The sequence below is a fragment of the Ostrinia furnacalis genome, unplaced genomic scaffold, assembly GCF_004193835.3.
Source record: "Ostrinia furnacalis isolate ACB-3 unplaced genomic scaffold, ASM419383v2 OfSCF0990, whole genome shotgun sequence".
In the NCBI taxonomy this organism is placed as follows: domain Eukaryota; kingdom Metazoa; phylum Arthropoda; class Insecta; order Lepidoptera; family Crambidae; genus Ostrinia; species Ostrinia furnacalis.
In genome coordinates this window covers 1-13,360 of record NW_021131229.1, presented here as the reverse complement: position 1 = coordinate 13,360, position 13,360 = coordinate 1, and the positions used below count along the sequence as shown (strand labels likewise).

Genomic DNA, 13,360 nt, shown 5'->3' with positions numbered 1-13,360 from the left:
CTCCGCGAGTTTACATCGAAAACAAAACACGCACGATGGCCCACCTACAGGATACTATTCGACAAGGCCTCATATACGAGCGAACATTGACTCACGCACGCGTATTCTTGTGTATGATGTTGGAAGAAAATAAAGAAAATGGTGTACTAAATACAGTGCAGTATTTAACTATTTAACTGCCTAAATAATAATAAAAACACAGAATGTACTTTTTTAAGTTGCCTCAAGACACTGAGAGGTAAATAAGTAGTTAATATTATTCATGATAATTCATGCTAAATCATGTATTTTCTCCGCCATTTTCCGCAGTTTGGCACCTCACGTCACATCATTTTACCGAAGTCAGCCCTATAGCTTCGGCACAGTGCCGATCACTGACGTTTGTCAACAAAATGGTGCTTGACTCTTGAGACAGGCTAAATTACACCATATTGTTAATGGCATTGAGCATAATTTTTTTTAAATACCTTCGCGAAGTGAAACTTCTGTACGTAGTACTTATTATTATTCTGTGCTTTGACTAGGAACATGTAGTGAAGGAGAAATAGTATCTTTCATTTGATCCAATTATTTTATATTTATTTTAGAAATTACAGACAAATGTGTTACAGACATTAACTTATCTACTAGACTTATGTAAGTACTATATTAGTGCCGTTTCCACGTCGGTAACTGGTGAGATGTGGCGCAGTATAGACTGGAGTGGAGATTCTTATTGTCGAATGCCAAGACTTTGGGTTGCTGCGCCATAAGATGGTAGTTAGGCAGTTTAAACTTTTTTCTTGTCAGTTTGATATGGTGTGCAATAAAGAGTGTCTATCGATCTATATTTTTTGTTGGTTCCAGGATCGGGAGGCGTGGCGTGGCACCCTCATGCTGCGAGGGTACGACAAGCAAGCCGAATACCTAACTTGGGGGCCAAAGCAACAGTACCGAGACGACTACCACTTACCCAATGGAGTCCTTAACATTCCCAGTGGTAAGTTACTAAATATCGAAACAGCATAATTGCATTTTATCTTTCTAAGAGTAGGAGCACACCGGTGATTTTTAGTTGGCCGATAGTTGTGCCCGATTTTAATTTGTATGAAGAATCGGCCAAATCGAATCGGCGTAGTGTGCGCTCTCCCATACATGCCCATACTGATCAACAGCCCGACTAAACTTTCGGCCGACGAAAAATCAACGGTGTGCGCTTACTCTAAAAATACTTATACAACCTGATCGAGCTAACTGCGCAATAGACAGTTTGATACCATACCCCAATAATTCGAAACCACAACTGTTTTAAAAAGACCCTTCATTCTGGTCTTAAAAACTTAATTTATTTTAAATTACCTGTAAATTACGATATTTGTTCGCATTGTAATTGAAAAAGTTGTTTAATTGAGTTGACAAAATAGTTTTTTTTTATGCATAACAAGGCAGGTATTTGACCACAATCGCACCTGATGTTAAGTGGGATGCAGTCTAGGATGGTACATATCTGCCCTGTAAGTGCTTATTCAGTCTCGCCTTGAAGACGTGAAGAAGATAGTGACGTCACTTGCTTGTAGTGCCATACAAAATCTATGGGAGAGTTTCGTTTTGACAGTTTTAAAAAGTACGTCAATTGACTGTGGTGTCAACATGTCTATTCACTGGAATGCGACTCTCCCTCCCACTTACCCGTATACCTCCCCGCGTTCGCCCCATCCGTACTAGTACGACGATGTGACGTCACAGCAGCCAGGCACGCAGTTAACTCGACCGGGTTGTATATCATGATTTCAATGTTTTAATTTAGCTTCATAAATAAAGAAAAATACTACAAATAAAAACTGGTAAAGCTATGTTCACATTGCATTGTTTTCTGTTGTTGTGGTTCGAAACGGACTACTATTCCGGAGGTTGCGGGTTCGATTCCCGCACAGTACAAACATTTGTGTGCATGAACATATTTGTTTGTATTGGACTGGGTGTTTTCTATGTATAATATGTATGTATTTACAAAAAAAAAGTATTTAAGTATGTTTATATCCGTTGTCTAGTACCCATAGTACAAGCTTTGCTTAGTTTGGGACTAGAAGCGCAGTGTAAAATATCCAAGGATATTTATTTATTTATTTTCTCCATAACCGACCAATCTTTTTCCATCCAGATAACGACAACGTTGAAAATCCCATTCCTGAGAATAAGTACCGCGACCCAGGTCACTACTTAGAAGCTCCTAAAGCCAACGGAGTGAAGCTAGAAGGCGCTAGTGTGACGCGAGCACTTGCATCCGCCTTACTGCAAGTTGAACAGGCCATACACCACAAGTACATCAAGAGGCCGCTGGGTGAGTTTTATTACTGCTTGTTCTAACAAGTACCACTACCCGGGCCACTATAGTCCGGTCGCCGAGCACGTAGAATTTCGTCCGATGACCCCGAGCTACCCACCCTTATCGCTCGCGCGCAATTATAGTGCTGTCGCGACTGTGCGATGGGCGGCAGCAGTGAGTGTGCGAGCGATTCAACGTGCTCGGCGACCAGACTTTACCTAGAGTCGCCCAAAGCCAACGGAGTGAAGCGGTATTCCAATTGTGATTATTGGTCAAGTTTTCCATATACCTCACCGTGTGTTGTTATGGCTTTTAAAATGACCTCGAAGAGCGTAAATCAAAATCAAAGGCCATTGCCAAATCAGATAATTCTGCTGCTCCTTTTATCGCTACGAAAAAAGACATGTAAAACTTGCTGTCTAATGTTCTTGGAATGTGAACACGTTAATTTGGACATTTATTCATAACATCTTGCTTGAAGCGTTTAGTCCTATATTATAAACTAGCTTTCCGCCCGCGGCTTCGCCCGCGTGCAATTTTGTCTGTCACAGACTATCTACTACTCAAACTATCTCTATGTCAAATTTGATCAATATCGGTTTAGTGGTTTAGGCGTGAAAGCAAGCCAGACAGACAGAGTTACTTTCGCATTTATAATACTATTATAGTATAGATATTAGTATAGAAGTATAGATTCCACTTTCCCTCAGGCCTCGACGACAAAGACCGCAAAGACCGGGAAGCCCGCAACAAGCCCTTAGACCTGGAAGCTCTCGAACGCTGGGAGGTATCCCTCATGGAGTGCCGGAGCTTCGCCCAGATCGTGCTGCACCTCTTCACGCTGGATTCCAGTGTGTCCTGGGGCGCTAGCATCCTTAATGCCAGTTGTAGACTGTGCAGAAGGAAGACGGATCCAGACAATATGCTGCTCTGTGACGGATGCAATAAGGGACACCATCTCTACTGCTTGAAGCCTAAACTCACGGTGAGTCTTTAAAATCAAAAATCAAAATCAAAAATATTTATTCAGTTTAGACCACAAGTGGCACTTATGAACTTCAATAGAAAATAATAAAAAAAGAAAAGGTAGCCCTTATGGGGCACTTTACATGTCTCCTTATCTTTTGGGCCCTACCAGCGCTTCGAGACAAACATATGGCAAGTGCTGAGAAGAAACGCCGGAACAAACTCAGATTATGATGATTTTAAACTTTCGCGTTCCATTTCAACTAAAATAGTATAACACGGGTCTTAACTCGACGTTTATTAATGAGTTACATTATGTACTCAATGCTTGACGTTTCGGTTCGGCTGCGATGCTGCAGCCGTGGTCACAAGCAGACTGGCGGCTCACGGCCTCGTCCGTTCGGGCGGGCTTGAAAATTTTCAACTACCCTCTTATTGTCATTTGCTGCACTAACGACCTACGCGTTAAGACCCGTGTCTTACTATTTCAGTTGTAATATTGAACGGAGATGAGTGTCTTCTATCGTCATAACAATAGTGGTCACAAATACAAACGCAAGTGATTGTAATTTGTGAATAACTGACTAAAGCTGGGTCCAGGCGGGTGTGATTTATAATGTAAAATTACGTGTAATGCAACAAAAATGTGTAGCCTGATGTGCTGTCGTGTGTACGTGGCGTGGCGGACAAGCATTACATGTAAAATGCTGCACATTTCTATTACATTACACGATACATTTTACCTTTTTACCCATTACATTACCAAGCGTCCTTATGGCCAGTAGACTGCAAAACTCGCCTTTAAACCTGTCTGACACTGTTTGATCAAACCGTCTCAACCAGAAGGGCGCGCAATCCTCATCACGCATTGGTTCCCGCTGAAAACCAGCTTCTCAGCATGACGTTTGTGTCATGTCGCGATTTTTGCTGAGCCGGCGCCTATTCAGCCTTTTTTTTTAAGTTAACTATTTTACTCTTGCTTTGTGCTGAATAAAGACTTTCTTATTCTTATACATTCCATTACGCGTTACACCCGTCTGGACTCGGCTTAATTATTGAGACGCAAAATGTACAATAGGTACTTGGTGAGAAAACAACGTGTATCTATATTATCTTATACGATTGTTCCTGAATAACTTTGGATTTGAATAACGTCGACTGTAAGATTTGCAAGTGTGAAAATAAATGTAGGTTATCAGATCAACAGGCCATGCATATTGTTATGAATAAAACATGCAACAGTGTCTGGAGTCTGGGTTGCAACTATTTGAATAACAGATTTCAAATCGGCGCCGAACAATATAACTTTGAATGCTTACTAAATAACCTTCACTTCTTTCTGTGCTTTCACGCTGACCAGTCAGGATTACCGAGGAAGGTAAAAACGTAATTTTTATCGTTAAAATTAGTAGAATAATTTTAGGTATTGTTTGTTGACTGAACGAAATTGATTTTTGCGTGACATACACTGGTCATTACAAAAATCGACCCTCCCGCGACAAGCACTTTCATACGTATGCATCCCCACTTCCCACCAATATTGGCACCATTTAAAAGCCTAGTTCTAAGCTTCATTTCATTAAAAGAAAGGTTTTTACCCCAAAAATGTGTCTGTAGAAGAATCCAGAGTCACTTCTTCAAAAAATAGGTAGTTACGCTTGAGCCAACTTTTATGGCTATAAAACTGTTAAGTTGGAATTAATCGCTATCCATCTGTTAAAGAGGAGACGTGAGATCATTATTTGGTTTTATAACAATAAAAATTGGTATAATTGATCCCAGAGGTGAGTCCAAAGTGATGTATTTTTTCAAGTCACATTTATTGTCTAATATGTTAATCGTTTATTAAGAAATTAAATGTGTTTTTCTTTAAGGATATTTATTGGGCTTTCAAATAACACCAATATTGTTGGGGCACCATGATTGTGTCAGTAGAAACAAGTTTTCCTGTAAAACGTAGGTGGGCCGATTTTTGTGATGACCAGTATATTTATAAAGTTTAATTTTCTTTGGTTGTTTAGAAAGTACCTGAAGGCGATTGGTTCTGCGAGCAGTGCAAGCCCAAAGAACGGACGCCGAGAAAGAGAAGGAAGTTATTCTCAGACGAGGAGATGGAACAAGTTCTAGATAGTAGGTAAGTGAATCAGTTGTAGCATATTTCGATGACTATATGTAGGTTTTTTTTTAATCCACAACGAGGAAGTTCTTGGCCTGTATCTCAACTGATGGTAAGTGATGATCAGGCGGAATGTGGAAGCGAGCTTCACCCGGAACCACGGAGGAAACTGGCTATCTTACCTCTAACTGCGGGAATGGCGACAGGCTTAGGTAAGATGGTGGTAGCTAGCCAGGCGGACTTAGAACAAGCCCTACCACCAACCAAACCGAACAGAAAAATCTGCCCCCGCTGGGAATCGAACCCGGGACCTCTGCGTCTGAAGCAGGTGGTCTTACCACTAGACCACAGAGGCGGTAAAAAGGTACGTTTGTAATTTAATTAGTTATGCATTTCAGTTTATCTCATCAGTTTATCATGATTGTTTGTCGATTACACTCTTAGGGATATATTTCACCGGGACACCATGGCGGCGCAACCAGTTGCCGCTACCAACAAAATGTATGCAGCTTTGCGCAACCAAACGGACACACGGTAACTCTCTATAGAGCTGTATACATTTTGTTAGTAGCCGGCGACTGGTTGCGCCGCCATGGTGTCTCGGTGAAATATAGCCCTTAAGTTTCTTCTATTCAGTGAGTCGTGTTTGATGGAGCCCTAAGAGCCTCCGCTAATATTAGCGCGGGTGCATGCGTGTGACTGGATTCCACACGCGTGGCTTGTGGTAGGCGCGTGCGTTTACGTGCATTAATAGGCGTACCGGAAATACATGCTGAGTGACACACGGCACCCACTTTTCAATTACGACCCTGTTCCTCATAGGCTAAAAAGCCGAAGCAATTTCGTAAAAAGTGTGTCCCCTCTCCTTCATGACGATCGGTCAAAAGAGAGATGCAGGTTATGGCGCGAGAGAGCTGATCTCCCCTGCCCTTTTGTCCCTATGTCTGAGAGTCCTCCACCTGGACATGAGCTCCCCTGGCTTACCTGGAAGTCTTTAAATAGACTTCGGACGCAGGTTGGCCGTAGTAAGGACAATCTGGCCAGGTGGGGATTCTTGGATGGCTTGAACATTGGATTGGATTGGCTTAAGCTTGGATGGAGTGCAGATGCGGTTTTGTTCCCCAGTCAATGAAGCACCTGATTTCATGCCCTGAGTGCCCAAGCAACTGCACTCAGGACGATTTGATGAGTGCTACTGACAACGCCACTCTTGTGGCGGAGTTTTGGGCTGACACTGTGTAGGTTTGTTGTCGACACGATAAGAAGAAGAATAGGCGTACCCGCTGGAAGAGCCTAGATGCGGGCAGCACAGGACCGATCGTTATGGAAACCCTTGGGGGAGGCCTTTGTCCAGCAGTGGACGTCATTTGGCTGAAACGAGAATAGGCGTACCCGCGTCGTAGCTATAGGCAGTCCACGGTCCGTCATTTGACGAATGCATGCACACCATGTCAATTGACGATAGCGTGCACATGACGTGCGGTTTATGTGGGCATGGCAACGTGAAAGTGTCTCAGTCATGGCTATTGGCGATGTCTATGACAGACAGCTTCACATCACTATCGTTCATTCTCATTCGGTCCGCGCGCGCGTTCACTCTTCCATTCACTGTATCCCTCTCTCGCCTATCAGCCACCGAACCGGCTTGACGTGCCGGCCGGCACGTTAACTCGCAATTTATTTCAATGTAATATTGTCCAAAAGTACAATAAAAAATTCTCAAACTCAAGAATGCATTTTATTAAGTAGTTCTGCGTGAACAGGCGCAGTAAAATTCTGTTCGGTCAATTTCCCGCATATCGTAACTGCGCCATAACAGTCATTTGTTTATATTGCAGCAGCGACAGCGAAGGCCTGAGCCTGGACGGCGGCGTGTGCCTGCAGTGCGGCAGCGGGGGCCACCTGGGGGTCACGTGCCACGCGTGCGGCGCGCGCTACCACCCCGAGTGCGCGCGCCCGCCGCCCTCGCGCGCCGCCAAGCGCTGGACCTGCCGCGCCTGCCTGCCGCCGCCGCACAGTGAGTGTCCCCAGCCCCCGCGTGTCCCAGCGGCCCCGCCGGGGGGCACGTGCCACCACCCCGAGTGCGCGCGCCCGCCGCCCTCGCGCGCCGCCAAGCGCTGGACCTGCCGCGCCTGCCTGCCGCCGCCGCACAGTGAGTGTCCCCAGCCCCCGCGTGTCCCAGCGGCCCCGCCGGGGGGCACGTGCCACGCGTGCGGCGCGCGCTACCACCCCGAGTGTCCCGCGCCCCAACAGGACTATTCCCACCTCTCGGTCCCACCGCTGCAAGTCCTGTGTAGCCAGGATCTACAGCTTGACCGCCAATATAAACCCAACCAGTGAAGGTCAAGTTTGTCCCGTGTCCCAGTGCACTGTCCCGAAAAGATTTCGGCTAATGCCTAATGGTTAAATACCTAAGCGTTGACGGCCGTCATTTGGAGCCGTAAAGGTTTTTTAAGACAAGGTTTGACTCTGGAACAGGCGATCGTAAGTATTTTTAGATTACACAAAGGAAGACCCACCATGTGGCATGCCACTGGAATAAATCTACGACTTCTACCATTCCAGAATTGTTTCAAGCCTTTGACACACCTCCACGTAACTACGGCAAAGGTCCCTCTATGGCAAATGAAACAGAGTCCTAGAAGTGTGTCAAATATATCTAATTTGAAGAAAATAAACAACATGTTTACCTAACTTAATAAGTTAATAACTGATTAGAATATCAAAATAACCCATGCTTATTGTTCTGAAAGAGCCCGGCGGACGAGCGTGCGCGGCGACGGCCATAGACAACATCCACGCCTACACGCGCGCGCTGCACAAGCGGAATTACTCTGACGGTTCGTGTTGTCTCGCTCGCACGAGCCCGCACTGCCTGTCGCCGTCCTTTTCACTCATGCGCTTAAACTTCTAAAACCCGGTCTGTGAGCACGTAGAATGTTGCTGTCGCGCTCGCACACTCACTGCGGGCGCCCGTCGCACAGTCGCGACGGAAACATAATTACGCGCGAGCGATAAGGATGGGTAGCTTGGGGTCATTGGACAAAATTCTACGTGCTCGCAGACCAAACTATAACACTCCATCATCATCAAATTACGGCGATGTTACTTTCTGTAATTTTTTCTCATGCGCTTCCTCTCATTTTTGTTGCGCTTCTTTTACATTTGGTTGGGTCGCACGACTGTTATTGTTCTTCACCAATGCGTTTCCCCTAACTTATTGTTCTCACTTCTATCTTCTCTGAACGATTAAACATTGTTATTCATACCTGATCCTTTCTTCCTCATTCAGCTAGCATTAACAGGTAGTGCTAGATGCGTTGCGTCGGCGTTCTAGCACTTGACTCTCATTGTCTAACCAAAACGTAACTTAACTTGGTTAAACCGTAATATCTCATCTGGTGTGCCTCATTAACTTTTAATTTTAATGTTATATTAACGCTAACCACTCTATCGTAGTCAGTTTATTACGTGGCCCCTAACATAAGCATTGGGAAAACAAAGCTCTTGCGACAGATGCTGATTTTATTTCATGTTTCGTTTTATTTTACTTTTACTACTTATCCATTTGTTTGCTTTCACTAATTTTATGGGTTTGCACTAATTGTTTAAATATCTTCATTGTTATAATTAATTTTGTTTTCATGTACAGAATCAGACGACAGTGAAGACAACACAGCGCTAGTGAAACTAAAGACGCGAAAATCTCGGAACAGCAAAGAGACCTCGCCAGTACATAACGGCTCCACAAAGAAAGGACGCAAGTAAGTTATGAAAATAAAACTTGTTCGTTTCAGCCAAATGACTTCCACTGCTGGACAAATGCCCTAAGGCCTAAGGGTTTCCACAACAACCGGTCCTATAGAACAAAAAAAAGTAGTCTGAGCAGGCCTCCCACTAGGTGGAACGACGATCTGGTAAATAAGGTCGCGGGAGGTGTCTGGATATAAACACAGAATAATAATAAGTACTACGTACACAAGGTTTGCTTTGCGAAGGTATTTAAAAAAAATTATGCTCAATGTCGTCCACAATATGGTGTAATTTAGCTTGTCTCAAGAGTTGAACACCGTTTTGTTGACATGTACGTCAATGATTGGTACTGCGCCGATACTATAGGGCTGACTTCGGTAAAATAATGTGTGACGTGAAGTGCCAAACTGCAGAAAATGGCGGAGGAAATACCTGATTTATCCATGAATTATATTTTGTGTTTCTATTATTATTTAGGCAGTTAAAATACTGCACAATTACACCATAATTTTTTTGTACTTACCTAGTTTAGTTTACAATGCAAATGGTTGAAGAATACGCGTACGTGCGTCAAAGCTCGCTCGCTCGTGTCCTGTCGATTACCTATCCCAGGAGCTGACGTCGCGCGTGTTTTGTTTGCAATGCAAACTCGCGGAGATAAATAGACCTGATTTAACCTCGTAAGTCCTGTGTTTTTTCAACAGCAGTATTCATATCTGCCGGATGTACTATACCAAGTACAAACTAAGAAATGTGCTTCAGACCGAGATAAAATATTGACGGTTTTACATAGTTTTTTAAGTGTTACCTTATGTTTTGTATTTTTTACTGTAAGTTAAGCATCTTTAGCACCTGTTTTAAAAGAAAAATATTGAAAATAGTTTGTACTCCTGTAAGTACGTTAGGCTTTTTATACAGTGTAAAAAAATAATATCATTAAGATAAAGGTTTTATTTATGTATTAAAAATAAATCATTTTTTTCTTCTAAACGTCACTTAAGTAAGCAATAATTATAAAATTCAGTCTTTAAGACAAAATTATTTGGCCTTAGCGTTTTATATGCAGAATTTCACCAAAATTTTTTTTTCATACTAATATTTTTGGGATTTTTTAAAAAGCCATAAATTCAAATGTTATGAAATTTTGTAGGTAGATTGAAACAACATTAAGCTATAAAAAAAATTAATTTTTTTTTTTAAATTGGTATCTGTATAAAATATATATTTATTTTTGTTTCATGGAAACGGACGACAATTAGGACGAGCTGTCTTTGAAAATTAAATTCAAATTAAAAAAATAAAATTAAGTTTAGCATTTTATACGTAAAAGTAAGCTCTTGAAGTCAAATTTCAAATTAAAAAAAATTATGGACATCGCTATACTATGAAAGAAATTACATAGTAATGAACATTGAAGAAAAAAAAACGCTAATTTCATACCTAATACAAATTTCATACAATTTTTTGTGTAACAAATGCCTAACGTACTATATCAAGTACAAATTATTTTGACCGATCATGAACCTCCTAAAATACTAAGTTTCTTTTTAAATTTTGTTTAATTTACAAAAACTATAATTTATATTTACTGATATATATTTAAAAAACAAGACAAAAAACCAAAGATTACTTTGATATAAACAGATAAACTATCCTCGTGCCAGCCGGCAATCCGACCCCGTGACCATTTTGCGAAAAAATGACACTGACACTGACAGTTGACGTTACCTGTCTAACATGGCGGAATTGACCATAGAGTATTGAATGAGTATGGTCGTATCATTTTTGCCATTGTAAAAAAACTACCCGGTAAATGGGGAAAGAAAAATTTGTACTTGGGTAAGTACATTGGGCAGTTACTCTTGCTATGTAGTTTAAATGTCAGGTCTGAACTACTATCCTTAATATGTACTTGTACAAGTACGCGGGGACTTACGAGGATAAATAAATATTTCATTATACGATTTTCCTGGAATATTGAATAATATATTTCTAACCAGACGTTTTCGCTGGAATACTGAATAATGTATCTGTTTGACTTGCAGATCCAAAGACGAACACCACTCGAGTACAAGTAAAAAAACAAAGTCGACACTAACTAATGGACATGGTATGTACATTTTTACCAGTATGCACTGAAATAAACTTAAAAACAATAAAGTAAATCTCTATTTGACAATTAAACCCCATCACAAAAGCTTAAAACTCGATTTATTCTCAAGCATAGAGGCATTTCATTTGTATTCAATATTTAGATCATTTCTCAAGAGATGTGTAGAACGTAACTACTTTCCCACTCATGCGCATCTATTGTTATTATGTGGAATACCGAGAATCTATTAATTTATATAGAAAACTTTGTTGATATCCTCCTATACTCACAGACGGAAGAGCAGTTGCCCGGCAAGCGAAAGATCGTGGTTTCGATTCCCGCCTTAGGCAGTTCGATTTATTTCAAGTTGTTTATCAGAATATTTTTAGCATTAAGTACCATACTAGATTGCATCTCACTTAACACCAAGTGCGATTGTGGTCAAATGGGCAAGTTTCGTGATGTTGAAAACATTAGATTTCACTGAAAAGGATTAAAATATAGACCAAAACTAAAAATACGGTGAAGTTTTTTTTTTAAATCCATCAAGAAATGCCTGAGAAATTAATTATTTAAATTACCTAAATATTTTCGCGTGGAACTCAAACATAGGCGGTGCCGTGATGTCACGCAGCCCGTTCTAGTTACAAAAACAATGCTTACCACCCATGGCGCGTTATCGAGAATGACACTAAATAAATAAATAAATATCCTTGGACATTTTACACTGCGCCGCTAGTCCCAAACTAAGCAAAGCTTGTACAGTCACGGAATGAAAAGGTTCGTCAGTTTTCAAATTGAATCCGCCAACGAATCGCGAGCACATGTTACCTTTTGAAACTATGTTACAGAATAATCTCGAGTTAGAGAAAATAATCTTTAACTGTTCGTCAGTAAAGTTCAAAATTATTCAGATCAACGTTTTTTGACGATTTATCTTGTCAAGATTATTATGATTGATAAACTAAAACCTTCTTGTTGGTTCAACCTGCCATTATTATTTCTATTATATAAAAAAAAAACTACATTTTGTAACATTGCATGGGGTAGAAAATTAAACAAGTAAAACCTTATTCGTTAGCAAACGTCATATTTATTTAAATGTTAGCAGCACTGTTTCTTGCACTGTTATGTTGGCAGGTTTGACTCTTACAGTACCTAGTGCAAGCGAAAACCGACACTAAGGTGACGAACCTTTTCATTCCGCGACTGTACTATGGGTACTGGCTATACTATACTTCTTCTTTTTGTTTGAATATCTACAGCGGAGCGCAGCACAGGCAAGAAGAGGAGCAGCAGGTCCGAGGTGCTGCTGCACAGCGAGGCGCTGGAGCAGCTGCTCAAGGAGGCCATGAAGCACAAGGACGTGTGGCCGTTCTTCGAGCCCGTCTCCACGGAGGAGGTAGGTTATTAGCCTGTTTATATCTTCAAGTTGCCTTGCTCCTCTAGTCTAGAGGAGAAATTACTGTCTAGAGCAGGGGTTCCCAAAGTAGGGGGCGCGCCCCCCAGGGGAGGCGCAAAGACTTGAAGGGGGGCGCGGGCCATCTGTGTACTTAAGTATAAAAAATCTGCGACCGCTGAGAGAATGCATTCCAGACGCAGGGCGCGTCTCAAATAAGTTTGGGAACCCCTGGTCTAGAGTCTAGACAGTAGTTTTCATGACTGACTCAATTTTGCAATCGCTTCACGGAGCGCAGTAGTTTTCAAGGTTTCGTTCCAAAAAGATTACGACGGGACCCTATTGCTAATGCTTCTCTACCTAATCCATAATAGAGACATTTAAAATTTGCATGCCACTCGCACTTGACCTTTTTTATTTCCTGTAGATCATATTATTATGATAATAAGGGCCACCGTATTTGCGCTCACTAGTTGGCGCCACTGGTGACTGACAGAACTTAACTGTCATTCGCCAGTGTCCCAACTGAAAGCTTCAACCACACCAACGCGTGCAGATAGCCATCGCCGGCGCGATCGTAGGCCAAGACAGGTCGCATGATCCATGACAGATCAATATATGTACGAGGGGCGGCTGAAAATTTTGCGGCCTAAGGTACTTAGCGATGAGTAATTAGCTTGTTACTCATATCACTAGTTGCGACACTCAGTAGTATTATAAAAAGCAATT

At 41.9% G+C, this 13,360-nt stretch overlaps 1 protein-coding gene and 1 non-coding gene across 2 annotated transcripts in view; one reads left to right on the top strand and one right to left on the bottom strand.

The window, feature by feature from the left end:
- Positions 1-12,634, top strand: part of Acf (ATP-dependent chromatin assembly factor large subunit) — a gene marked incomplete at its 3' end in the record, with an annotated part of 30,184 nt that extends 17,550 nt beyond the window's left edge. Inside the window, exons 16-24 of the mRNA XM_028301773.1 lie at positions 847-979; positions 2,141-2,320; positions 3,016-3,290; positions 5,293-5,405; positions 7,226-7,404; positions 8,141-8,227; positions 9,040-9,151; positions 11,186-11,250; positions 12,498-12,634. Of these exons, the coding sequence (XP_028157574.1) occupies positions 847-979; positions 2,141-2,320; positions 3,016-3,290; positions 5,293-5,405; positions 7,226-7,404; positions 8,141-8,227; positions 9,040-9,151; positions 11,186-11,250; positions 12,498-12,634 (1,281 nt within the window). The remainder of the gene's footprint in view (positions 1-846; positions 980-2,140; positions 2,321-3,015; positions 3,291-5,292; positions 5,406-7,225; positions 7,405-8,140; positions 8,228-9,039; positions 9,152-11,185; positions 11,251-12,497) is intronic.
- Positions 5,671-5,742, bottom strand: TRNAL-CAG (transfer RNA leucine (anticodon CAG)). The gene has a single exon. It is a non-coding gene; the product is annotated as a tRNA-Leu (tRNA).
- Positions 12,635-13,360: the final 726 nt, after the last annotated feature.